This window comes from Peromyscus maniculatus, chromosome 18, assembly GCF_049852395.1.
Source record: "Peromyscus maniculatus bairdii isolate BWxNUB_F1_BW_parent chromosome 18, HU_Pman_BW_mat_3.1, whole genome shotgun sequence".
Taxonomy (NCBI): Eukaryota; Metazoa; Chordata; class Mammalia; order Rodentia; family Cricetidae; genus Peromyscus; species Peromyscus maniculatus.
The window spans coordinates 35518226-35545528 of record NC_134869.1 but is presented as its reverse complement, the minus strand read 5'-3'; the positions used below and the strand labels follow the sequence as shown (position 1 = coordinate 35545528).

Genomic DNA, 27303 nt, shown 5'->3' with positions numbered 1-27303 from the left:
TATTTAATTATGATACACTACTATGCATTACTTTTATAGTGAAAAATAAGAAGTGGAAACAAAATTTTAAACTGATTCTTCTAGCTTCACTTGCTGTGTTGTATAATGACAATGTACAAGCTGTGGTGGGAAATATCCACTTCCAACTTGAAATCATAGAAAAACAAATGTTAGCATCTTAAACACAGGATCATACATTACTCACTGTCTCTTGAACTTCAGCAACTTCTGAGTATGGCATGATCTAAAAAACAAACAAAGTTTCTCAGGAGCACTGTAATCTCCAATACCTGAGGTCTGAAATGACAGAGTACCCAGAGTTTACAAAGGACTTAAGTGAGGAAACAGTATTCCCTAAAGTAACATTTAAAGGAAGGGAAGGGGGTTCAAGAGCACTTTCACACTAGGAATTAAACCCTTCACTTTTTTCTTTTAAATTCTGTGGCTTCAGGAAATTGCAATCTGTCAAGCTAGGGAGTTCTCCAGAACAATTCATTTCATGTTGGGTATTTCCTGCTTGTACTAGTGTGACCCTGTCTTAGTGCCCTGTGTCCTCTCAGTGGGTGAGCGGTCCCAGATGAGGCCTCCAGGTCTGCTGGTCTCTTCTGCAGACGGAGCTGACCTTCCAACACTTCTACCCATGCTTTGGGACATTGTCGGGAATGCACTTCTAGTTCCAAAAGTCTGTTAGAAAGGAAGGCTTTTAGGCTATTTTAGAAAGCACTTTTTTGTCAAAAATAACCCTGATTACTCTCTCTCTCAGAAACCAGTCCCTATACCCACTTACCCCGTATTTGACCTGCTCAGACAGCTCACCCCTCCCAGCTCTAATGCAGTCACTAAGTTCTGATTCTTCTCCTCTACACTGTTCTAGTTCACACCCGGTCTTCGCTTTAATTTCCCACTAATATGCCCTGCCATCTCTCAGCTTTTTCCTCCCCCTTTCAAAAGCTGCACCCACAATGACTGTTACACCACTCATTCATTAACCTTGCTAGATATTGAAATTCAAAAAGTAATAAAAATATGCTTCCTACTGCCAAGACTAACTGTGTGTGTTGTGTTCACCTGACACTAAGATGCGTTGTAATTGGACTACTCAATTTTGATCCTTCTTCAAGCCAGCCCGTGAACTCCTGTGATGTTTCTTTCTCCTCTGTGACTGCATTGGTCGTTCAACTTTCTCACTCTCTGGAGCTACCGTGAAGCTTCCTAACAATCTGTTTAAGTATACAGTCCGGTGTCCTTTCAAAGTACGACAACACAAAGAACTGATCTGACAGTATTCAACCTAAATAATTTCCTAAACAATCATGCTGACTGTGTTATTCCCCTAGTCAAAAACATCTGATACACGGTTCTGTACAAAATGAGCCTCAAACTCTGGTGTTTAAAATCTACAATTCAGCTAAATGATCCAGCCCACAGCAATGTCCTGATCTCCTGTAAGAAAGCCCTGAAACTCCACTACTCCACTTTCAGGCAGTTTTGGCTGCCAGAACTGACTGTACAGGGATTTGTAACCTGTGCCCCCCACCCCCCATCCCCCACCCCAACTTTTCTTTTCGTTTAGCTGTCTAAGTTTGAAAATCCTTTCATCTTGGTGGCTCAATTTACATAACTACTTCTGTTGCCCAAATCCAATCTGGAGGTATCCTTCCCAGTCTCCGGCTTCTTCGGAGAATTTTCCTTACTGCTTAGTGTATGAACATGACACTCCATCTGTATTGCCACTGCATCCTTCTGTTATCATCAGACAGGGCTGGGACAGAGCCCAGTGCCATCTGTTCCTTCAAACACTGGCCCTGCACCTAGCAGTTAAACCCAACCACCAGGCTACTCAACAGACGCCCACTATCACTTCTCTGTGCTTAGAACACCCTTGTAACCAGGCTTGGTTGTGCAGACCTGTAGCTCCAGCTACTTAGCAAGCTGAGGCAGGAGGATTACAAATTCAAGGCTTGCCTAAGCTACAGAATGAGTAAAAGGATAGCCTGGGGAACTTAAGCACATTCAGATTATATCCCCAAATAAAATGTATGAGAATGGACAGAGCACTTTCCTAGCATGCATAAGGCCCCATGTTCATTCTCCACCAGAGGAGGAGGGCTAAGGGAAGGTGGGTAAATCCTCAAGATTCTGCTCCGGAGCTGCTCCATCAGAAGACATGCTTTACAGTCCACTCCTTAGTATACAGTCCATCACTCTCCCTCCTTCCCACCATGCTTTAGTTTTCATCATATTAACACAGGACATAGTTTTATCTTGCACCATTCAGATATTCCACTGGAGCGAGAATTGGGTCTCTTTTGTTCACTGCTGTATTCCTTAAAGCAACAAGAAAACCTAGCACATTACAGACACTCAACAAACAACGAATGAATAAGTGCGTAAGTGAAAAGAAAAGGCTTCATAATTACTATAAACTCGATAAACAGTAACACTTCTAAAATATTATTGTTGGGGGAATGGGGCTGCTCTTCCACAAAGTTGGGGGGGGGCTAGAGGACAACTCTGTAGAGTCAGTTCTCTCCATCCACCTTTACATGGGTGCTAAGGTCAAACTCAGGTCATCAGGCTCTTGTAGCAAGACCTTTCTCCAGTGAGCCACCTTACCAAGCCCATGGGAGAAATGTATTCCTCATGTGTGGTTTTCTGCATTCCTGTCTACTGAAGGACTAGTTCAATTGCTCAAGTCTTGCCCATCTTTTTTTTTTATTTCCACAAATGTTAATGTAGTGCATGCCTAATGTCTTAGGGTTGCTGTTGCCATGATGAAACACTATGACCAAAGCACCTTGGAGAGGAAAGGGTTTACTTGGCTTGTGTTTCCTTATCACTGGTCATCACTGAAGCAGGCAGGAAAGGAACTCATGAGGCAGGAACCTGGGGCCATGGAAGAGTCCTGCTGCTGGCTTGTCTCCTATGGTTTACTCAGTCTGCTTCCTTATGGAACCCAGGACTGCCAGCCAGAGATGGTACCTCCCCCTGTGGACTGGGCCCTCACCCCATCAATCACTGATCAAGAAAATGCCCTACAAGCTTGCCTGCAACCAGATCTTATGGAGGTGTTTTCTCAGTTGAGGTTTCCTCTTCTCAGATGACTCTAGCTTCTGTCAAGCTGATATAAAACTAGTCAGCACATCTAATATGACACACAAAGAATTAACACAGAGTGTAAGTATAAACTCTGAGTTTCTCTTTTTATGCCTTAAGACAGGCAAGCCACGAACTAGTAGTAGAGAGTGATAAGTAGCAGAAGGTGACCTTGAACTTCTAATCTTCCTGCTTCTACCTCTAGAGTTTATAAAGTCTGAATTATAAGCCAAACTTTATAACAATGTAAAAGTTATAGCCTTGAAGAGTTATCTTAAATTTAGTTTTTCTTATTTGCTCAAAAGATCAAGTCAATTCCTAAAATTTTGTTACCACTAATATTTCAACACAGAAACTGGCCCAATCCTAACTAAGAACATCCTTAGTTTTCATCCACGACATAGTCAAATTTTCTCCCATTATTACTCTTTAGATTCTATACTGATTTATCAAGCTATATCCACTTTTAGTAATGGAGCATAAATGGCAATTCTTCTGGTGCTGGTAGCTTCTCGCCATAACTAAACTCACCTCCTTCATCTAAGTCCTTACACAGAGAGCAGCTCAAAACTGACCAACATGATTTTCATCTGTAACTTGTGCCATTCAAATGGTGGGGGAACAGGAAGAAAGCTGTGGTTATAAAACAAGGAAAATGTGTTTGCTGTCCATGGAATGACTGAACCTGCGAACCTAGCCTTTGACCTCATGAAACATTTTCCTCTAAATCTGACCAACCAGTTCAGATTAACTCAATCAACCAGTTACCTGGAAAGGTTATGGAAACAATACAACCCAAATCGTATTATCATACCACAATCACACCAGGTAAGATATGAGAACCGGTTATATCAGAAATGCAGGTAATATTTCAGAGTTGATCTTAACAACATAAGCTTAATCCTACAACGGGTTTAAATTGTTTCAATTTTCAGTCTGAAAGAAGAACTTACCTAACCTAGATTTTTAGCTGGCAAATCATTTGCCTTGTTTACACAAATACATGGATTTTATGTTTGAGTGAGTCAAGACCAAGATGTGAAAGAAGACATAAAAACAAAAATCTTCTCAGCTTCTGGAAGTCTATTCTCTTTCTAAAGATTGCTGCATAAACGAGTATACTCATCCATAAACTTGTATTCCTTGCTGAGTATTATCAGCCACAAACAAGACTGCTAATGCTATGGAAATGGTGGTCTCTGTACTTCCAACTCTACCACAGATAAGAAAGCAGTTGCTGGTTCTTCAGGTCTCAGAAACAATGTAGTGCCCAAGGATCAACATAAACCTCGGACACAAAGTCACAATTAGCTACCAGAGCAACACCCTGGAAATGATCATGTACCACATCACTTTCAAAGTGTGCGTTATAATAATACAAAATACTTTAAAAGAATGCTTCAAAGAGCAAGTGTAATATAAAGTTTCTGACATAGTATCTGTCTTTGCACGCAATGACAAGAAAAACAGAACTGAGTAGCTGTACTCAGATCTCAAGATTATCCTCTTACCTGGCTAAGAGACCCTACTTAAATGGCCCTCTGAGAGCCTCGCTTCTTCATTTCCACAGAGAATACCTACTCTTCATGGTAACATGGAGACTATCATGCAAAGTGTATGAGACAAGCAGCTCAGGACAGAGCACACAGTTAAGAATGCAAGAAATCATTTTCTTCCCACACAAGTAGGGTGGCACAACAGTCTAAAATTCAGAAGACCAAGGGTGCAGAACACTAGCAAATGTTACAGCAGCTCCTAGAGAAAGCATGAGGAGGTGCTTAACGAGTTTCTCGCCTACTCTTGTATTCTCTTGAGTTTTGCCCCAGAGACCAATAGAGCAAAAACAAGAAAAGCCTTGCAGCAAAATGAAGAATAAAATTCCACTAGGCCCAACTCCCCCAAACAGAAATAGTGGCCAAGTTCTTGACTACTACACTATGATCTCACAAAAGTCCTTTCTAAAAACAGTGCTCAGTCAGTACCACAGACACACCGGAGACTGAACTGAACTTGTGTAGGGACTGCCGTCCCTCCACCGTATTCTAGCCTCTCTAGACAGACATCACTAACCAGAATGCAACTGAAAAGGCTGTGACTAAGAGAGAATTAAGAATGAACAGTGTCTTGAGTAACAGAGAAACAAGCGATGGAAGACGAGGAGGAAAGAACCACTGTGGAATTAAGAGCAGGTGTGATGACGCCAGCAACTGGGTCGTGAGGCAGGTACCAGGAGTTCAAGGCCGTCTTATACCTAGTGAGTTTAAGACCAGCCTGAGCTAAATGAGACCCCATCTCAAAATGAACAAACAAATAAAAGCGAAGAGAAACATCTGTCTCTAAAACCCATCACACTGGTCCTACTACACCGTACAAGCGTGCTTCACTCCCTCAATATGCCATGCTGTACGGCATCTTCTTACAGCGCTCCTCTGCCTGCCTGCGGGGCACTCTGACCCTCACGAAGCCAGTAAAGGGCCTGGGTTCCTTTCAATACTCAAGTCAAGCATATCTTAAAAGACATTTCCTCACAACACTTTCTCTCCTCCTTTAAAATAACTGACTCTTCTGCCCCGCTCTGCACCCTACACTATCACTTACCCATACATTATCACACCTACTATGTATGAATTGTTACATGTATTGATGCCCTAAAACTCACAAACAGAAAAGACTACCAGATGTGCAAGCCTGGAGTCCACTTTCTACTTGCTCTCCAACTTTGGAAAAGGTACATACTTCCTTTACATAATCTTAGTTTCTGCATCTGTAAACAAAGGACGCTGGCATGGACGCTTCAGGTCCTACAGAGACGCATCTCTAACTCCTTCCACACATTCCGCATGGCTGCTGCTCCCCTGCCGGCTTTAACTGCTGTTAGATGACTCCTTCTCCAGTCTGACCAAGAGCCTCTGGCCCTACTGTCAATCTCAGCTGCAACTGCAATCGCCTGACACCCTGCAGGACCTGGTGCCTGCACTTCACAGGAACAAGGACGTGGCCACGCACTGCAATCTCACAGAGCACACTAGACAGCTGCAGTGATGAGATGCTGGTGCGTGGGGACAGGGTCTCTGTGCAGCTCTGCTGTTCTGGAACTCTCTATGCAGAGCAGGCTGAGCTCGGTGCCTGCCTCTGCCTCCCGAGTACTGGAATACCAAGCGCACATCACAAGGCCCTGCACCGGATTTAGTGGTTACTCACAGCTGTCAGCAGATTTCTGAACATTCCTCTACTTCATGAACATTCCTCTACTTCAACACCTAGCATTGCCATGAGCTCTAAACCCAGTTCTCAGCAGGGTAGGCGTGAGTGCAGCAAGACACTGCTCATGGCACGTGCTCAGCAAGGTTCAGTTCTCCAACATCACATGTAATGTTTAACAAAAAGTAGCTTTTCTGCATACATGGGCGCTGTGTGTCTCCACCCCATAACACACAAATAAAATCTCCTCCCAAGCTTGTTTCTGCCTCACGGCGCTCTTCTCAACATATTAACTGTGATAAGATTTTGAAGGAGTTACATAAGCAGATGATGAAAACACACTGACTGCTCCACTCCTGCAAGATAAAATGGTATTGAGTTGGCTTCCAACTCAAGTTTATCTTCACGTGCATCTGACACGTAAGACTTCTACTCCTGCTTCACCTTAAACACAATAAGCAAGTCCACAAAACAACGGTGCCGAGACACTTCCCACGTGTGGGGCGTCACACTCTGCTCATCGGTTCACCACCCTCTGCCTTCGTCTCCCTCCTCACTACAGCTCTCACTGCAAACATACACTAGAGTCACCAGGAGAGGAGCGCACGGCCGTCCTCCTCACTACTGCACACTAGAGTCACCAGGAGAGGAGTGCACGGCCGTCCTCCTCACTACTGTACACCGGAGTCACCAGGAGAGGAGCGCACGGCCGTCCTCCTCACTACTGCACATCGGAGTCACCAGGAGAGGAGCGCACGGCCGTCCTCCTCACTACTGCACACTAGAGTCACCAGGAGAGGAGCGCACGGCCATCCTCACTACTGCACACTAGAGTCACCAGAAGAGGAGCGCACGGCCGTCCTCCTCACTACTGCACACTAGAATCACCAGGAGAGGAGCGCACGGCCATCCTCACTACTGCACACTAGAGTCACCAGAAGAGGAGCTCACATCACCAAGTCTCTAATCTCTCCAGACCTGTATGGACTCCTTCGTTCACTAGTAAACTTGAGATGGATGTGCAGTTTTCACTGACTTGGAGACCTTTGGTTACATCCTGCTTACAGGAAGCTCCTTCCCATAAGCCTCAGAGCTTCTGGAAAACAGGTCTTAGTGGTGATTATGAAAAACCTTCAATCCATCCATTTAAAACCTCGGAAACTGTATTATTTATAAACACGGGAAGAAATAAGCCTTTAAACCCAGTTCTCCTCAAGCCTAGTTCAGCGAAACAAAAAGCTTTCTATTTCCGTTTTCTGGCTAAAAATGATACTGTCTATACTGAGTGAATAGCACCTAGATCCCTATCATTTCTATTTAGGTTTCTAAACTGTGAGAACGACACACACAGCAGAGGAGAATAAGCCCCTCCCCCATTTTTAGAATTTTTTTTAAATTCCAAGCCACTGTTTGGAATCTTTGATTCACTTTTAGTCACACTGCACATAAAGAAAGGAACGTTCCTAGGAAAGAAAACAACCGTTTGCAGAGAGGAAGTAAGCCCATCACCACTGTCACCAACCCACATCCCAAGAAATGGAGGACGAGGCAACTGTAGAGCAGGACGTAATTTTGGAAGTCTATAGAAAAGGGATAAACCTACTAAAAGAGACAATTCTATAAGGACTCTCCAACTCTTACCTCTAACTATATACGCAGAAAGCCCAGGTTCAGCTGTGAGGACCGAAAAGCGAACCACAGAAAGACCGACTACAGACAGGTGCAGCGGCACAAACCTGTCTGTCATCCCAGCACCTGGAGGGCAGAGGAGACCTTGAGTCCAAGGTCTTCCTCAGCTCCACAGTAAGTTAGGGTCAGCACCGGCTCCACTGTGAGCTCAAGAGCAGCCTGAAAGGCAGCAGATTTTACTTCTGAGCTCTTCCGAAAACTCCTTAGGCCATTCTAGTCATAAGAAAACAGAGTCCAGCCAGGCGTGGTGTCGCGCGCCTTTAATCCCAGCACTCAGAAGACAGAGGCAGGTGGATCTCTGTGAGTTCAAGGACAGCCTGGTCTACAGATTGAGTTCTAAGACAGCCAGGGCTGTCATACAGAGAAACCCTCTCTCAAACAGAGAGGAGCAGGAGGGAGGGAGGGAGGGAGGGAGGGAGGGAGGGAGGGAGGGAGGGAGGGACCAACTCCAAGTAAGAAACAACTTGCAAAAGCACCTGGTGTTTCAAAGCTGTAAGGTGAAGCGGGTGTTTCACACCCATCATCTCAGCACTGGGGGCTGATGAAGGACTGTAGCTAATGGTATGGTGGTCTGGGTTGCATTCCAAGCCAGCATTGTATGAGAGTCTCTCAACAAGAAGCAACCAAGTCAAGGTTTATTAAAACCAAGTCAAGCATAACAACCTGCCGCCGCCTAGACAAGCCCAAGGAAACCTGACAACTATGCGCGGTGTCAGCCCGGCTGGGACCCAGGACAGAATATGAGCATTAGGCAAAACTAAGCCAACTGGAATCAAGAACAACTTCAGTTAATAATAACTGACTGGGTCAGAAAGACGGCTCACTGAATTCAACCTGGCAACCTAAATTCAATCTTCAGGATGCATATGGTGGAAGGAAAGAATGAACTTCCACAAGTTGCTCTCTGACCTCCCTAAGTACACCACAGCACATGTGCACACACAATTAATTAAATATTTATTACTGATAATCAGGGCAGAGTGCTTGGCTAGCATGCCTGAGGTTCTGTATCTGATCCCCGGACCTCCATCATGGAACATGCCATTTCTTAGGAGATGGGGGCAGGAGTCAGCAGACGTTCAAGGGCATCCTCAGCTACACAGCAAGTTCAATGCCAGTCCCTGTATTTAAAAAGAAATCAGAACAAGGGAGACGGCACAGAGAATGAAGGGCTTGCCTGAAAAAACATTAAGATCCCCAGCACCTACATTAAAAACAGGATAACATGATGGCAGGCGCCTGTGATCGCAGCTCTTCCAGGCAGATCGATCCAAGAGGGCCTTGAGAAAAGCTCACTTGGCCACTCAGCTAGCAAATCAGTGAGCTCCAATGAGCTCTTCGTGAGAGATCCCATCTTAAATAATGTGAATAAAGAAAAACATCACACTCTGGCACACACACACACACACACACACACACACCCTGTGTGTGCACTGCCATAGACATATGCCAACAGGAACACATACATACATCCTCCACACACAAACGTACAACTTTTTATATGCATATATGCGAATATGCATACATCCATGCCCGTGTGTACAAAATTAGTATGGGTTCATTATGTCAAATCCACCATACTAAATATAAGATGATAGCAGGGGGAAATGGATACAAAAATTATGGAAACTATCTTTGTAATGTTTCTGCAATTCTAAAAGAAACTTCCAATGTCACAACATTGGAGCTGGAAAAAAAATGAAGAGAACTTGTTCTTGCAGAGGATCCAGGTTCCGTTCTCAGCACCCACATGCTCACTACCATTCATAATTCCAGTTCCAGGCGACCCAATGCTCTCCTCTGATCTCTTTGGCACCACTGCATAGACGTACATGTGAGAAAAACCCACTCACATAAAATAAAACAAATAAAAAAATTTAGCAAGGTCAAAATATCCTGTGGAAAAAATTAAACTAAACAATTGAAATCACAAGATTTCACAAGCACACCTCCAAATAAATAATACCAAATCAGTGTACAGGTACAAGAACGTAAGAAAGAAGCAGAAAGAGTTAAATACCATGGTATGGTACAAGCATAATTAATCTCACATTCTGTGAAAGCCTTTTTGGAACTGAAGAGTCCTGGGAACATACATAAGGTTTCCAAGCAGGACTGGGGATGTAGTTTAGTAATAAAGCATTTGCCCATCATACTCAAAGCCCTGTGTTCTAACAGCACCAATGGGGAAAAGAAACCTCCAAGGAAAAATGCAAATCAAAACACACAATTTTTAGCGAGGCAATCTGCTGATACACTGTGCAGAGGACTGGCTATTTTTCTCACTTTCTTGTTAACTAACTCTCCCTCTTACTGGCTTCCTCGAATTTACTGAACAGTCTCACTGTAAACCTGGAATATTTTATTTTATTTTTATGTAGGTAAACCTATTTTAAATATCAACATGAAATTGTGTAATTCTGAAAAATCAGCTTTCAGTTGCATTTTGCTTTCTTTTTTTTTTTGTTTTTTTTTGTTTTTTTTGTTTGTTTGTTTGTTTGTTTTTCGAGACAGGGTTTCTCTGTGTAGCTTTGCGCCTTTCCTGGAACTCACTTTGGAGACCAGGCTGGCCTTGAACTCATAGAGATCCACCTGCCTCTGCCTCCCGAGTGCTGGGATTACAGGCGTGCGCCACCATGCCCGGCCAGCTGCATTTTGCTTTCTTAAGATTTACTTTCTTTTGTGAGTTGGGAACATACCTATGTGTGTGGGAGCACACACCACAGCAAGTAGGTGGAGGTCAGGGGATAAATGGACAGAGTCAGTTCTCTCCTTCTATCAAGTGGGTTCCGAAGATCAAAGTCAGAATGTCAGGCATGGTGGCCAGTGTCCTTACCCAGTGACCCATCTCACCTGCCACATAGCTGGCAAATTTTATCATCACATTATTCAAATCCTGAGTAAAATCAACCTCTAACAACTACAAAAATATGTAACAAAAAGATGAAATCTTTAGTACCTATTCAATGGGAAAAAAAATAAGCAGTATTTTCCCACTTGGGAACTCTTTTTTTTTTTTTTTTTTTTTTGGTTTTTGGAGACAGGGTTTCTCTGTGTAGCTTTGCGCCTTTTCCTGGAACTCACTTGGTAGTCCAGGCTGGCCTTGAACTCACAGAGACCCGCCTGGCTCTGCCTCCCAAGTGCTGGTCCCACTTGGGGACTCAATGACAAATAATTGTTATTAACATAGTTTTCACAAGTTTTAAAAAGATACACAAAATATAAGGCCTTTCAAATTATTCTACACTTTTAAAAAAATATTTCCCTTTAGTAGCCTCAGTGTGCTGGTTAGTCTTATGTCAACTTGACACATAAACTAGAATTATCTGAAAAGGAGGGAACCTTGAGAAAAAAACCTCTGTAAGATCCGGCTATAAGACATGTTCTTAATTAGTGATTGATGGAGGAAGATTGAGCCCATTGTGGGTGGTGCCACCCTGGGGCTCATGCTCCAGGGTCCAATTAGAAAACAGGCTTAGCCAGGAGTGGTACATGCCTTTAATCCCAGCACTCAAGGAGACAGGCAGGCAGATCTCTGTGAGTTCAACTTGGTCTACAGCATGAGATCCAGGACAGCTGGACTGTTGTTACTCAGAGTAACCCTGTCTTGGAGAGGCGAGGGAAGGGGAGGAAGGGGAGGAAAGGAGGGGAGGGAGGGGGGAGGGAGGGAAGGAAAAAGCAAGCAGGATAAGCAAGCCATGATGAGCAAGCCAGTAAGCAGCACCCCTCCATGGCCTCTGCATCAGCTCCTGCCTCCAGGATCCTGCTCAGTTTGAGTTCCTGTCCTGACTTCCTTCAGTGATAAACAGTGATACAGAAGTACAAGCCAAATAAACTCTTTCCTCCCCTAACTGAGACACTCAGCAAAGTTTTTAAACAGCAGAAGGACTAATAGTCTAGACGACAAACACATCACAAAATGTGATTGGTTAGTCGGCTTGCTTAAAACTCATTATAATTGTCATTTTCTCAAACCCTCATTTTCCTAAGTTAGCTGAGTTAACAGACACGACTCCCATTACCACGAGAAGAGAGAAAGTTACCACTGCAGTCTCCTGGCGGTAAGACACAAAACCATCTATGAAGCGCTCGTGGTAAGAAAACTGAAATCTAAATCTAAGCAATCCTCTACCAATTCTAACTTCAAGAAACCGGGACTGGGGAACACATTTAAAAACATAATCGTGTTTTTCTTTTTTAGTGGGTCAATGGGTGAAGGGCTTGCTATGTAGGCATGAGAACCAGAGTTCAGTCCCTCAGCCCCATGTGAAAGCTAAGCACAGCAGCACACATCTGTAACCACAGTGCTTGCTTGGGGAGTGGAGACGGGGATCCAGTGAGGGGCCCTGTCGCAGAAAACAAGGTGGAGAGCAATGGATAAAGACACCTGACATCAGCTCGGGTCTTCATGTGTTTCGGGTTCCTCATTCTCCAAATTCAAGGGTTATCATTATCTGAATATCCAGTCCCAAAATCCTTGTTTGGGCACCATATCTGTATGTCTGGTCTTTGTCTGCTGTGGCAATCATTTTCCACATAAATACTGCTGATTCCAACCTGATATATTCCACTTTTACCTCCAACTTTAAACAACATATTCCCTAGTGATCCTCGCCTCCTATTTCATCCTGAAACGTTCTCCTGGCTCATTTTTAATCCAAAGAGCCCCCTTCCTTCTGTTTTCACAATTAATATTCTCTTCAAGCTTTTCCAGACTGGAGAGACAACTCGGTGGTTAAGAGAAGTAGGTGCTCTTCCAGAGGACCTGGGCTAGATTCCCGACACCCACCTGGTGGCTCTCAACCATCTGTAACTCCAGTTCCAGGGGGGCTGGTACACTCCGCTGGCCTCCACAACACCAGGCATGCATGTGGTGCACAGCCATACGTGCAGGCAAACATCCATACACACAAAATAAAAATTTAAAAAATAAAGATTTTTCCAACTATCCAATGTATGCAAATAGAATTCACAGACTCTTATTGATCTTTTTGGAGAGAAGTTTTTTTAAGTAAAAGCCATACTTTTAAAAAAAATGAATTTTTTTAAGTACTCTCTCTTTTTTTTTTTTAAAAGATTTATTTATTTATTATGTATATGGTGTTCTGTTTGCATGTGTCCCTGCAGGCCAGAAGAGGGCACCAGATCTCATTACAGATGGTTGTGAGCCACCATATGGGTGCTGGGAATTGAACTCAGGACCTCTGGAAAAACAGTGTTCTTAACCTCTGAGTTGTCTCTCCAGCCCCCTTAATGGATGTTTATAATGTGTGCAGCATTAGTCTTAGTTCCAATTAATACTCAAAATCACTCTGGAAGGCAGACATTACAGTCATCTTGACATATTTCATAGGGAAACTGTAACCCTGGGAATTTGTATTCATTACCCACATCACATTAAATGGCAGAGCTCTTTTCTTTTTCTTATTTTCCTCATGACACAGGTCTCACTAGGTAAAGTTTCCCTCAAATCCATGATCCTTCTGCTTTAGATTGCTGAGCAATGAGACTGCAGAGGGACCCAACACAGGCAGATCTGCTCAGATTTCTAGCTGTGAGTCTTCAGAACCAAGTTCTCAGCTACCTCTTCTGTGTGTCAACATAACTAGCTCAAGGCACGAAGTCCAATGGAGCTATTTTATAAATAGTTAACTCAAAAGTGAACCATAACACTAGGTTGAAATTCACATTTCTGTAGTTCATATTGAAATTATCAGTATTGAGTCTCTCTACAATAAACTATAATATATCACAGAAGAAACAATGAAAGGAACAAAACAGTTTCCCCTACTTCTTCAAATCTTTGCTCCAACTTCTCAGGGAACAGAATTTAGAATTAAAAAAAAATAAATCACTGCAGTTTCATCTGCTTCTGGCACAGAATTTAATACTATGTAGTTCATATTTAGTTTCCTTTCTGTTGCTGTGATAAAAGACTCTGAACAAACAACTTGAGGGAGGAAAGGATTTATTTGGCCTATACTTTCAGGTCATTGTCCATTCTCCCCCACACACACACACACCCGAGACAGGGTTTCTCTGCATAGCTTTGCGCTTTTCCTGGATCTCACTCTGTAGACCAGGCTGGCCTCGAACTCACAGAGATCCGCTTGGCTCTGTCTCCTGAGTGCTGGGATTAAAGGCGTGAGCCACCACCACCCAGCCACTGTCCATTCTTAAGGAAAGAACTCAAGGCAGGAACTCATTCACAGCCAAGGAGGGCAGCAGAAACCATGGAAGAATGCTGCATGGTGGCTCGCTTAAGCTCATTCTTTCTTATGCAGCTGAGGACTACCTGCTCAGGGAATGGCGCTACCCACAGTGGGCCTGGGCCCACTATATCCCAAGTCTATTATTGACAATTTTTATTATCACTAAGGCATCAAGGACATTTCAGCCATAAGAACAGTGAAACAGCTTTTCTAAAGATGATTACGGTCAAGTAATAATACAAGGTTTAGTTTTAACTTTTTCTGAAATCACAGTAAAAATAAAATAACCATCAGCTGCCCATTTCTAGCCAGCTACCATGCCCTGTATAAACTACATTATTTCCAAGCTCATTTTATTCCCTATTAACAAGTGATCACTTTTAAGTTTAACTTTTTTTTTTAATGTTTAAGGAACCAAAAGAAATCTGAATGAGAAATTCAAAAAAGGTTTGAATCAAGTTAATCCAACTCAATAAAACTGCATGTTGCTATTAATTACTACACTGTCCCTACACTGGGGCCTGAACAAAGGACATCCACTCAATTAAAATTTACAATCACCTTGATGAAATAGTAACTCATCTCCGTAGTAAAATCATAGACAGGAAGCTGGCCACTGCCTTGCTCCTGCAGGGATTTTCTTTAAGAAAACGTGTTTGGATGATGCTTTAGCTTAGTGGAAGAATGCCAGTTCCATCATCACCACGACCAAGAACCCATTCACAAATAAACGAACCCTTGACGACATTTCATAGAGGAGACCTTTACTTTGGGTAAGAGCAACACTGCTAACAAAAATTCTGTAAATCAGTATTTAATAGAATCACTCAAATATAAGAGCTAAAATGATTATTCTGGAGTAAAGCCTTTATCTTATAATAACATAGCATCTACTTATTCTATACCAGGGGTGAATTTTTTTAATTATTGGATAGTATATACTTTCCCTGCTATCCACATTTACTTTAATTTCAGAATCTAATTCAGGAAGCATTGTTGATTAAACTTTCAATTTTCCATACACTATACAGTGCAGTTGCTTTTAATTCTTTATTACTTTAAATGTTTCATTCACTCTCCTTGCTCAGAGCTGCACTCAATTTGAGATTTAGAGGTATTTAATTTTCTTAACAAATAATAGTCTCTTGATTTTACTAAGATCCAAAAAGAGTTTGAGAAAGCAAATACAAACTATTACATCAGTCTGAGACAATATAACTGGGATGGATCAGAGAAGTGAAGGATCTGAAACAGAAATACCAGAAATTTGACAGGGCTCTGCTCCAAGAAGCTGTAAACAATCTGTAATTCTCATAACAACGTGGCAGTTAAAGTATGATTTTTAAAGTACTTCAAGTAATTTGCTTTTGCAAGGCATGTGACACTTGCCTTTAATCCCAGCACTGGGGAGGCAGAGGAGGCAGACCTCTATAATTCAAGGCCAGCCTGGTCCACAGAGTGAGTTCCTGGCCTGCTAGGGCTGCATAGTGAAACTGTCTCAAAAATAACCCAAACCAGGCAACCAAATAAACAAGCCTTTGCTCTCAGTGAGTTGTCAAGAATGAAGTACGGCTCACATCACGCACTCCACAGCTGTAGGTGACGCGTCCTTACTGTACTGCTTTAAACTACTCACCGATGCTCTGTCAGGGTCTCCGCCGTCTGCCAAGCCTGCCTCCATAGTGGAAGGTCGACTTATGCTTCTCCCTCCATTAACGCTTAGCCATTCTAGAAGTCTGGAAAGCCTAGAAAAAGAAAATTGTATGTATTAGGACTGGTTAACAATTAAGGCAAGTAGAAAATAAACATTAATTATAGTAGAAGGCAAAAACATTTTATACTAAGGTTACTGGAAAATTAAACAAAAAAAACAGATTTTGACAAAGTTTTTTTTGTTGTTGTTTTTGCTTTAAGAATTAATCCTAGTTATTAATTAGATGGCTCAGTGGTTAAAAACACTTGCTGCTCTTGCAGGGCACCTGAGTTCAATTCCCAGCATCCACTTGGCAGCCAACAGCCATCTATTACTCCAGTTCCAGGGGACCCAACACCCTCTTCGGGCCTCCATGGTCACTGCACACATGTAGTGACAGACATACATGTAAGCAAAACACCCATAAACATAAAATAATAAAATAATAATCATACACGTTTTTTAAAAGAATAAAAGTTCGAAGAAAAATGAAACAGAAAATTTATCTCAGGTGAAAAGAAATACCTAAAGGCAAGCTTTAAAAAAAAAATGCAACTGAGCCAGGCGGTGGTGGCGCACACCTTTAATCCCAGTGCTGAGGAGGCAGAGGCAGGCGGATATAGAAAAACAATATACAAAAGTACAATAACTATATATCATATATACAATAAATACCTAAACAATGTCTAGTCCATTTGTATTTGACAAATTCAGAGAAAATAATTCTATTATCTATGCTATTTTGGTAAGTCCAAAATGTACCTAATTCACTTTATATCCTAACTAATCTTCAACTATAACTAACTAATCTTCAACTCCCTCAGAGATCCAAGAAGGAAAATAATATTACCTAATAAAAAATAGCCAGAAACAGCCAGCTGCCTGGACAGTCACCTGAGGTTTCTCCGCAGTGTTGGGGCATCATCTTTAGCCTACAGGCTTAGCGTATCTGACAGACGCATTTGTGAAGTAGGATGTACACAAGGTCAACAGTTCAACCTCACATTGGGTGAGAGCAGTCTATGTACCAGAAACACCTGAATTCCACTAGTGTCATGTCATGATTCAGGATTTTAAATTCTGGAAATTGTTGATTTTTTTTTAATTCAGCTGTCCATTCTTCTTGGCTTTGTGTGAGGCCAGCCTGGGCTATGGAGTGAGTTCCAGGAAAGGCATAAAGCTACACAGAGAAACCTTGTCTCAAAAAAAAAAAAAAAAGCAACTGCCCAACATCTGGGAAGCAGAGGCAAGAAGAGTGATGAGGCTCCATCAAATTCTACCTCAAGAAAACAAAAACCAAGGATATCTCCTGGTTTTTTACATGTTGTATTTTAACATAGTTCTGTTTATGCCAATGTAATAAAGAAGAACTATTTTATTCACTAATCACATACTGACTAGAACTAAGACTTAGGCATCCCTTCAAAATAATATTTTATATATAAATATAAAACAGGTAGACTAACTAAAATACAAAAAACGGTGAATGGATAGCCTGAAGTTGACCTGGTGGTCTTGGGAATACAGTTGGTAAAATAGGATATGTACAGACGTGCAAATAAACAGGATTTGGAGACAGCAGATGGAAACCAAGAAGCACAGAGGTTCAATATTTGCCTAATGACGACTCTATCGTGATCCAGGTGTGGTACATGGGTACCTCTATTCTTAGTACTCAGGAGACTGAGACAGGAGGATCACTAAGAGTTAAGAGGCCACCCTGGGATACATTAACAAGAAAAACAAGACAGAAAACCCAACTCCAACAGTTAATAAACAATACAAGGAAGAAGTAATTAACAAAAGAAGAAGAAACTTCCTGCACTGGAAAAATATAGGTCTTCATAATGAGAAGACCTCTTTGAAAGCAAACAGAACTATTCAATGTCTCAGCCAATCTGTGGCAACTTCATAACTAAATCCTGCACATTCCAAATGCCACTATGTAGACAGAAGAGGAATTTAAAAAAAGCATTGGGTGACTTTTCTTCATTTAACTTACTGGAGTAGGTGTAATTATCCTTTTCCTTTTCTCAATGACATTTCAAACATCTAAAGAACAGCATAAAATAAATATTGCTGACACTGACCTTTTTTTTTTTTAATTATGGACTCCAAATGAAAGTAATACCTCCCCTGAAAATGTCTTGCCATCCAACAAAGCGGGTAGAAAGATGAAAGCTATGATGAAGTGAGTTATAGAAGCCTGAGAAGTTCCAGAATCCATCCTTCTTTAACCCTGCCTAAAAATCAAGTGTGTATTCTTCCCAATGTAATTCTCACTTAGAGCAGGGAGAAGACTCGCTCATAAAGCCCTTGACATACAGCATGAGGACCTGAAGTGTATCCCCAAACCCATGATAAAAGGCATGCTTGGGCCGGGCAGTGGTGGTGCATGCCTGTAATCCCAGCACTCAGGAGGCAGAGGTAGGTGGATCTCTGTGAGTTCGAGGCCAGCCTGGTCTACAGAGCTAGTCCAGGACAGGCTCCAAAGCTACAGAGAAACCCTGTCTTGAAACCCCCCCCCCAAAAAAAAGGGCATGCTTGGTGGCATGTGCATGTAATTCTAATTACTGGGAAGAGAGAGACAGAGGGATCCCTAAGGCTTACTGACTAGCCAATTGGGCCAAACCAGTGAGCTCCAGGTTCAGTGGGAGACACTTAGAGGAAACTACCCAGTGTCAATCTCTGGCCTACACACACAAATGCACACATGTGCATACACACACAGAAAGACAATACACACACACAAGCTCACAAAAACTTCATGTAACTGAACCTTATATATTTAAACTTTTAATTCAGGGGTACAGGGCATGTGATTAAACCATAGCACATAATCTAGAAATTTATCTTTATAGTTCTAAAGGGTTATAAAGGAAAAATAGAAGTAGTGAATAGGAGGACAAAAATAAGTAACACAAGACACTATGTAGACCAGAAAGCCTGAAGTCCTAACTAGCCTTGACAATGATGACAACTGGGTCTCACATGAATGTTTCATCCAAGGGTGACCTCAACAGTGGGAGACTTTAATGAGCAAATGGATAGCGGCCCATTCTGTGATGTCAGGGAGTTTTTCCCCCAGGCATTCCTGTTTGCCCAATAAATTCATGAACAAAGTGGTCATGGTGGCAAGGATGGAATTGGGATCAGGAATATGGCTTTCTGTTCACCAATTAGGCAGGCAGCAATATCTTCCTGGAGCATTGCTCACCAAAAGCTTACACATACATATTCTGAAAAAGAATTCTACTATACAATACTGCTTCTCCATTAGTTAGGGTACATACTTCTCGAGGTGCTATTTCCAAAGGGAGGAAGGCTACATTTGGGAGACACAATAATGATCTCATGTGACTAGAGATTGAAATTATACCCTAGCCAGTTACTACAGAGACATCACACTGGTGGTCTACAATGAAGGTAAGAAAGGCTACATCCGAAGTATAGGAAACCCTTATTAATCTCTTTGTATTACTATTTCTCATGATTAATGTTAATGGAAAACTACAGTAGCACAATCCAAACACTGTAACCAGACAAGATGCTTGCAGAGAGTAAACAATATAAAATGGATATACTAGAAGATACAAATATATGTGTGCTGTGACTATGAAGTTACAGAGAACTATACTTTATTTTGAGCATGTCCATGTGCAAATCAAGTAAGTTTGATTTCTTTCCTCTCACTGGCTTATAATGTAAGATATACTGACCTCACAGTATATTTAAAGCCATTGGTAACTCTGTGTCAGTGGTGAAGTTACAAGCATGAACATCACTCACATATTATGCATCCTATTCTGGAAATCACATATTATGCATCCTATTCTGGAAAAAAGGAAGGATTATTATGCTGCTTACAAGGAGGCTGTACCAATGTCAAATGTATGACCTTGTTATTGCCTTTGGGATCAAGCATATTATTAGTTTACTAGGGCTGAGTGATGGCTGGCTATTCTTGGCTGTCAATTTGATGACATCTGGAATTAACTAAAACCCAAATGGCTGGACACACCTGTGAAGGATTTTTTTTTTTTTCCTAATTAAATCATTTGAAATGGGAAGACCCACTTATAGTCTGGATCTCTGAGGTGTGAAGATCCACCTTTAATCTGGGCCACACCTTCTGTGAGCAGTCTAAAGGACATGGAAGAAGAAAGCTTGCTCTCTCTTTGCCTGCTTGCCCTCACTCTCACTGCCAAGTCCATCCCTTCACTGGCATTAGAGTCTACTTCTCCAGGATTCTGGCATATACTGAAGACCAGCTGAAATATCCAACCTCGTGGACTGAACAACTACTGGATTCTTGGACCTTCTGTTAGTAGACAGCCATTGTTGAACTACCTAGACCACAGCCTGTAAAACATTCTAATAAATCATATATATATACATATATGTGTGTATGTATGTGTGTGTATGTGTATATATATATATATATATTGGGGGAGAGAGAGAGGATTCATTCTATAAATACTTTTCCTCTAGAGAACCTGAATACAAGCTGTCGTAACAAATTATCACAGACTGGGAGGCTTAAACAAGACTAGAAATCCAAGGCAAAGGTGTAAGGAGGTTAGGTTTCTCCTAAGGCCTCTCCCCTTGGTTTGCAGGTAACCACCTTCTCTCCGTACATGTCTGAAGACACTCTTATTATAAGAACATCAGAAACACTGAATTAGTACCTACTCTAATGACCTCATTTTACCTTTAACTTTCTTGTTCTCTTAAATTAGTAATTATTATTACTTATCATTGTTATTACAAATGTACTCATATGATGGGAGGGATGCACAGGCTATGATGTAAATGTGGAGGTCAGAGGTCAGCACATGAACGGGTCCTTTCCTTCCGATGTGGACTGCAGAGACCAATGCAGACTGCAGGGTTTGCATGCATGCAGGCCCTTCTACCCCCTGCGCCCTCGCTGACCCTCAGCTTCACCTGCGCAAAAACCCATTGTCTCCACATGCAGCTACAGTCTCAAGTACTAAGGCTGGAAGTGCATTGCGCATGTGTGAGTGTGGTTTGCAGAGGCACAGATGGTGTCAGGCTGACTTCACAGGACCACTTGGCTGCACTGTGGTAACCAGACATTCCGTCATGTACAAGTCTAGATGATGCTGAAAAGGTAGCTTTCAGGTGTGACTAACATTTAACCCCTCAAAGTGAAAGTGAAATAGGTTAATTTCCATAATGTGAGTGGAACTCAGCCAATTAGCTGAAGGCTGGAAAAAAAAAAAAAAGACTGACATTCTCTAAAAAGAAGTAACTCTGCTTCCTGATCCCCTTTCATTCAAGACTCCAGTACCAACTCCCTAGGTTTCCAGTCTGCCTTGCATATTTCATAAATACAACTCCTCACCAGTGCAATGAGCCAGTTCCTCAAAATGGGCAGAGTAAGGGGCTTCATTTAATCAGCCAAGCCTTGAGGAGAACTATGATCCTCTAAAGAAGGAAGGTGGCCTTGTCAATTTCAGAACTGTTCGTTTTTATTTGTGGGTTTGTGATGTTGCTCTTATTTCTTCAGTTTTAGACAAGCTCTTGGAGTGTCGTGGCTAGAACACCCTGCATAGCACAGGATGACCCTGAACTCTGATCCTTCTGTCTCCACTTCCCACACGTTAGGATTACAAGCATGCACTCTCCAAAGCCTTCTGTATGCTGGGCAGCTACTAGTTATTCTACTAACTAAGCTATAACCCAAGTCCGCAGATTTTATTTCTAAACTCCAATAATTACATTAGCCAATTCCTCAAAATCAAACATTTGATATCCTTTTACACACACATACAAATCTGATTATGTTTTTCTGTAGAACCCCAAGTCCAAAAATATGTAGGCCTATGTGATAGTTTAAAGGAGATGTACCCCATATTCTCAGGCATCTGCATACCTAGTCCCCAGTTGGTAACAATGTCTGGGTAGGGTGTGGCCTTGCTAAGGAAATGTGTTTGGAGGTTTCATAGGCCATGCACTGTTTCCAGTGTGCATGTGGTTCAGGGTGAGCTCGGAGCTCTCTCTGCTGCCCTGCCTGGTGTTTACTGCTGTACCTCCCTACTGTGAAGATGGACTCTCATCCTTCTGGAACTATCAGCCAGAAACAAACCTTCCTTTCTATGTGTTGCTCTAGTTTTGGATGTGTTATCACAGCAACAGACAAGTAACTAATAGAGCACATGTTCCCTGCACAGGCACAGATGCATCTCATCATCTCTTCTCAGTGCTTTTGTGCTTTCCTCTGCATCACCGACACGGAAGGCGTGAGAACTCCACTTTGCAAACATCTTTGCCTTGGAGATTCTGAATGTGTACATCATGAAGACAATGCATGCAATGCTATGCATGCTGCTGGGAAGGTCCAAAAGAGATAGACACCAATCCACCCTTCATCTGAGCTCAGTGGACATGGATTTGGATAGGCACAAGGTTTGGAAGTGATCACCAAATGATTCCATGTCAGCTACCACTTGGCATGGCCAGACAACTACAATTATCACCAGTGACAAAATTAAAAAGCAGAAAGTGTCTTCTGTTTTCACATCTCTAGTTTTCTGAATAAACTTACCAGTATCTAATTCCTCAGACTAATTTTCCTTGGACTTTAATTATCTTCAGTAATTTGCTTTCTGAAAAGCTCTCTAACCCGATAATTTTTAAATAGCATTTAACGCAAAAGAGAAAAATCAGTCAGGGAAGAACACAGGAGTTGGGCAGGGAGAACCACAGACAGGAGGGAGGGCCTCAGAGATGATCCCGAGTCAAGACCCCAGGAACAGGGGGACGAGCCCCACAGCTGTCCAGGCAGAGAAGCAAGCGAGGGCAAAGCCCCTGGAGCAGGACCCGGGCGTGTCTGCAGGACAGCAGGGCTTCCTGCTGCAGTGGGTAAGGAGAACGGGGAGCAAGAGAAGGGAAGGGCAGCTCCCGACCACCGTGAGTCCCGCACCACAGACCACACACTTGACCCTGAATGAGACGGGAGAAGACGGCTGCTGAAAGTAAGCGCAAAAAGGGACTTGACTTCTCTAGGGTCGGTCGGTCGGTCGGTCGGTGGCTCTAGCTGCTGGCTCTGAATACAGTAACAAGTGAGTACTCACTATGCGATACAAGAGTCAGCGGTGGCCTGCACCAGAAAAGCAGCAGACATGGGAGACGCCGCCAAATTTTTATATGCCTCCCATATACAGTGAAACTTTTATTGACGAGCCTCATATATAAGGTATAAACCACAGAGGAGGTTGGAGAAACTGGCAAGGATTTCGCTTTAAGCAACTAACAATAAAAAATGGAGTTGCCACTAACAACAGGTACTCAGTGTATCGTAGGAAGACTTGGGAAGAGCATTAAGTGGGTTTGAACTCATCTCCAGATGGACACTCATGGGATACCACTTAGACCTCTGAATGGAGACATCACGGAAGCCACTGAGGAGCTGGAGAGATGGCTTAGCTGTGAAGAGCACTTGTGGCTCTTGCAAAGGACCTGGGTTCAATTTCCAGCACCCACATAGTGGCTGACAACCATCTGAAACCCCAGTTCTAGAGGTTTCAACACCCTCCTCTGACCTCAGGCAGCAGGCATGCACATGGTACACATACATACATTAAGGAAAAACATTCATACAATAAAATAAATCCTCGAATTAAAAAAAAAAAAAAAGGCAAAGGAGGCAGTTGAACATGCAGACCTGACTCAGAGGCAGGTCAATCTAGCAATCGAAAGTGACAGTCTGCACAAGCAGCAGAATTCAAACCAGATGAGATCGTGTTGAGAACTGGGAGGTGAAGCTCAGTCCAGGACCATGTGATACTCACATGTGAAAAGATCAGTGTTTAGTTTTTAATCTCTTTTTAGTTTTCAATGTGAAGAATTTTCTGTTGTTACTCCTTGCAAAGGCAAACTCTCTCTATAAAAAAGGACAGATCCGCGCAAACTAAATCTTAACATGTAACAATGGGCTCAGGAGAAGGAAAGGAAGCCTGAGATTAACAGTCTGTGTGTAAACTCATCACCTCTGAGAGCAGAGTTAAGAAACACTGCTAACAGCAAAACCCTGGAGGGAGAAGGTGGTGGGGGCTGTGACAGTTAACATGCATTTCAACTTGATGGATTAAGAAGCATCTAGGCAGGCGGGGGGGGGGGGGGGGGGGGGGGGGGGGGCCCGCAGGGCCCAGCCGGGAGCCTCAGCCCCAGGGCTCACACCATCGCCGGGTGGGGCACGGGCATGGAACGGGCGGGGCGCAGCCTCCTGCGGGCCCTTGATGCGGTTGAGGTGGTGCAGACCATGGCGGAGCCCGCCCCCGTCCGGCCTGGCGGCGGGTGCGGTAGGAGGCGGCAGGATAAAAAATAAAGCAAAGAAAAAGAAAAAGAAGCATCTAGGTAACATACCTCTGTGAGGGTGGAGGCAGGTGTTTCCAGGGAGGTGAAATTGGAGGGTGTGGGGAGACCGACCCTGGCTATGAGTGTCAGCATCCATGGAGTAGGAGCCCAGACAGAGCTGGAGGAGATGTAAGCTAAGGCGCAGCTTTCCTCTTTCCCTGCATCCTAAGTGTGAGTGCAGCATTACCCGGGTGCCTCAAGTTCCTGGGCCATCCATACCTTCCCTGCGTAAAGAAGTCTATCCTCCAAACGTGAGCCAACACACACACTTCCTCCTCCCTCACGTGGGCTGTTTTGTTACAGCAACTAGAAAAGTAACTAATGCAGAAGCTTAAGGATCTGTGCATCCATCTCACAATCTCTTAGGTGAAAAGTTAAAGACATTTCTATAACCCCCACTTAGAAAATAGAAGTGTGGATTGTTTTAACTAAAACGGAAGTTGAAAGCAAGCTCAGTGGTAGTAAGTTTAAAACGCAGGCTTGAGGAAAAGATAGATAGTCCCCTCTGTCATTCAGCAGCTTTTCAGAGTTGCGTTGCTTCAACACCAACACAAGAGTTTCAGGACTTTAAGAGTTCTGTATCAGAACACTCAGGTCTCACTTCTCCAAACTGCCAAGTGAACCTAAGGCTGTATGTTAATTACTAGCTGAATTCAAAGTTTAAAAAAGGCCAAGTTCTCTCTTTTGTTATCAGTACTCTAAAAAGACTGCTCGGAAAACTGGCCCCTCAATCTCTATACTTAGTCTAACAAAGTTCTTACAGAACCTAAGTATAACAAAATTTCTTCTGTATTTTGGGTTTAAATTACCATTTTGGTCACAGACAAAAGGCACAGAGAAGCAAGTACCAAGCAAGGCTAATGCCATTTGCAGCCATCCTACAGGGTACCCCAGAGGTTTTTTGTTTCGTTTTGATAAATACATACATAAGAAAAACAACAGCTCTTTCATTTTGATTAACTAAATCCACTGTATTTTAAATAACATATTTTTATCTCTCAAGATAATTTCACTCTGTCAATTCGACTTAAAGAAACAATTTAAGGTTGCCGGCCCAGCATTGTGGTTTGGCGCGTCTGCGACTCTTCAGAATCTGCGGTACAGCACAAACCTGTGAGTTGGAGAGGCCTGCACGACCTCTGAGGCTGAAGCAAGGCAGAGAAGCAGCCCTGGGCCAAGGAGCAGGAAACGGCTGCGAGTTTACACGTGGTTTGGATCTACACAGAGACTCTCAAAAAAGGAACCTGACACACTTCCATCTACTCTCCATAGTCTTTAGCTAAGAAGAGGTAAGCCTCTGAATTTAACAGACCTGCAGAAGACATCACATTCAATGATGAAATACCTTTCCTGCCACTGTCATGGAGACAGTGTCAACAGCCCTTCCATTTAACTTCACAGTAGTTAGGGATCCTCACTAGTGTAATAAAGACAATTTTAAATTCTAAGAAGTGAAAGAAAAGGAATTAGATTTGCAGATAATGTGACTGCACACAAAAGAATACGAAAATTGGTAGAATTCTGTATAATGACTAATCCTGATCATCAACCTGATTGGATTGAGAGTTGTCTAGGAGCTTAAGTAAACACAACACTAGCTGTGTCTATGAGAACATTTCCAAAGATGAACATGCCCATAATGGCTCTGACAAAAATCAATGCTTTAATCCTTTGACGGATCAAATTCTTGAAATCAGACTACTCAGAAATGATGGCACTGCAGGGGGTGGGACTGAATCGGAGGAAGCAGGTCGGCATGTCTTTGAAGGGCTTCTTCTGGCCTAGGCCACCTCCGGCTCCTCTGCCCTGCTGGCTGGCTGCCAGGAACTGAGCACTCGTGTCCTCACGCTCTCTCCATCCCGCAGCGGAGGCTCAAAGCAATCGAGCGAGCTGGCTGTGGACTGAAGCCTCTGAAGCCATCAACTCAACCAATCTTTCTTTTCCGTTGTCTTCTGACGTGTTTATCACTGAGATCAGGTTTAACGCAGTGCAGTGAGCAAGATTAAGATACATAACGAAAATCATTCCTACAGATAGGAACGGTGAGAAAATGATTCCATTTGTAAATGAATATATTTCACATACTTAGAAAATAAACCCAATATAAATATGAAAGGCTTCTATAATGCATAAAAAGTTGCAAAATGTCACAAAAAAAATAAAGAAGTAAAGAAAATAAAGAAAATCTAAACAAAGAAAAATATACTATGTTCCTGGCCTAGAAGGCCTTGATATTTTTAAATTGTCACTTCTCAGGCTGGAGAGATGGCTTGACAGTTCAAAGCACATACTGCTTTCACAGAAGATACAAGCTCAGTTCAAAGCATCCATGTGGGGTAGGTGTTCACAACACTGTTTCTCCAGCTCTAGGGGGGATCTGATCTCACTGGCCTCCATGGGCACCTACACTTCACAAGCATACACCCATAAATAGACACACAGAGAAACATACACATAATTAAAAAGCAAATTAAATGCATTAAAAGTTATTACTTCTCAAATGAATTTATATACTCAAAACTGTAACCAATCACCCAACAGACTTTTTCTCCCTTTTTTTGTAACTAAACATATTGATTTTATAAATAGTATGTAAAATCAAATGGGAAAGGAGGACCAGAGTTCACTCTGAACAGGTATTTGTTATTGTTCTTGGTATTGTTTTAAGGAAGTAAATAAAAAACAGGAGGAACTTCCAGTCATGGTAGAGCATGCCTTTAATCTCAGCTCTGAGGAGACAGAGAGGCGTTCTCTGTGAGTCCCAGGCCAGCCAGAGCTACACAGTGAGAGCCTGTCTTGAAAACAAAAACCAGAAACAACTCAATCATCCTAAAGCAAAACTAATTTCAAAAGGTACCAGGAGTAGGATGCGTCTCAGTGGCAGGGCACTTGCCTGTCATTTGTGAGACTCTGGATTCAATCCCTAACACTTAAATAAGTGGAGAAGAATTTTAGAGTCCTTTTACAGGACTCAAATTCTAAAGATCTAACAAAATCACTTCTGCAACAGAGTGGCCCACCAAACCTAAT

General features: G+C 42.6%; 1 protein-coding gene across 13 annotated transcripts in view; it reads right to left on the bottom strand.

Moving 5' to 3' along the window:
- Osbpl8 (oxysterol binding protein like 8) overlaps nucleotides 1-27303 on the bottom strand; it is a 140023-nt gene that overhangs the window by 80595 nt on the left and 32125 nt on the right. For 6 of the 13 annotated variants that reach the window (XM_076553888.1, XM_042263431.2, XM_042263429.2 and 3 more), the window contains one exon: nucleotides 15835-15943. In XM_076553888.1, coding sequence (XP_076410003.1) covers nucleotides 15835-15879 — 45 coding nt within the window. In that variant the 5' untranslated portion in view covers nucleotides 15880-15943. Of the gene's footprint in view, nucleotides 1-205; nucleotides 245-15834; nucleotides 15950-27303 lie in introns of those variants that run through there. The other 7 variants (XM_042263424.2, XM_042263427.2, XM_042263428.2 and 4 more) reach the window with 4 other exon arrangements.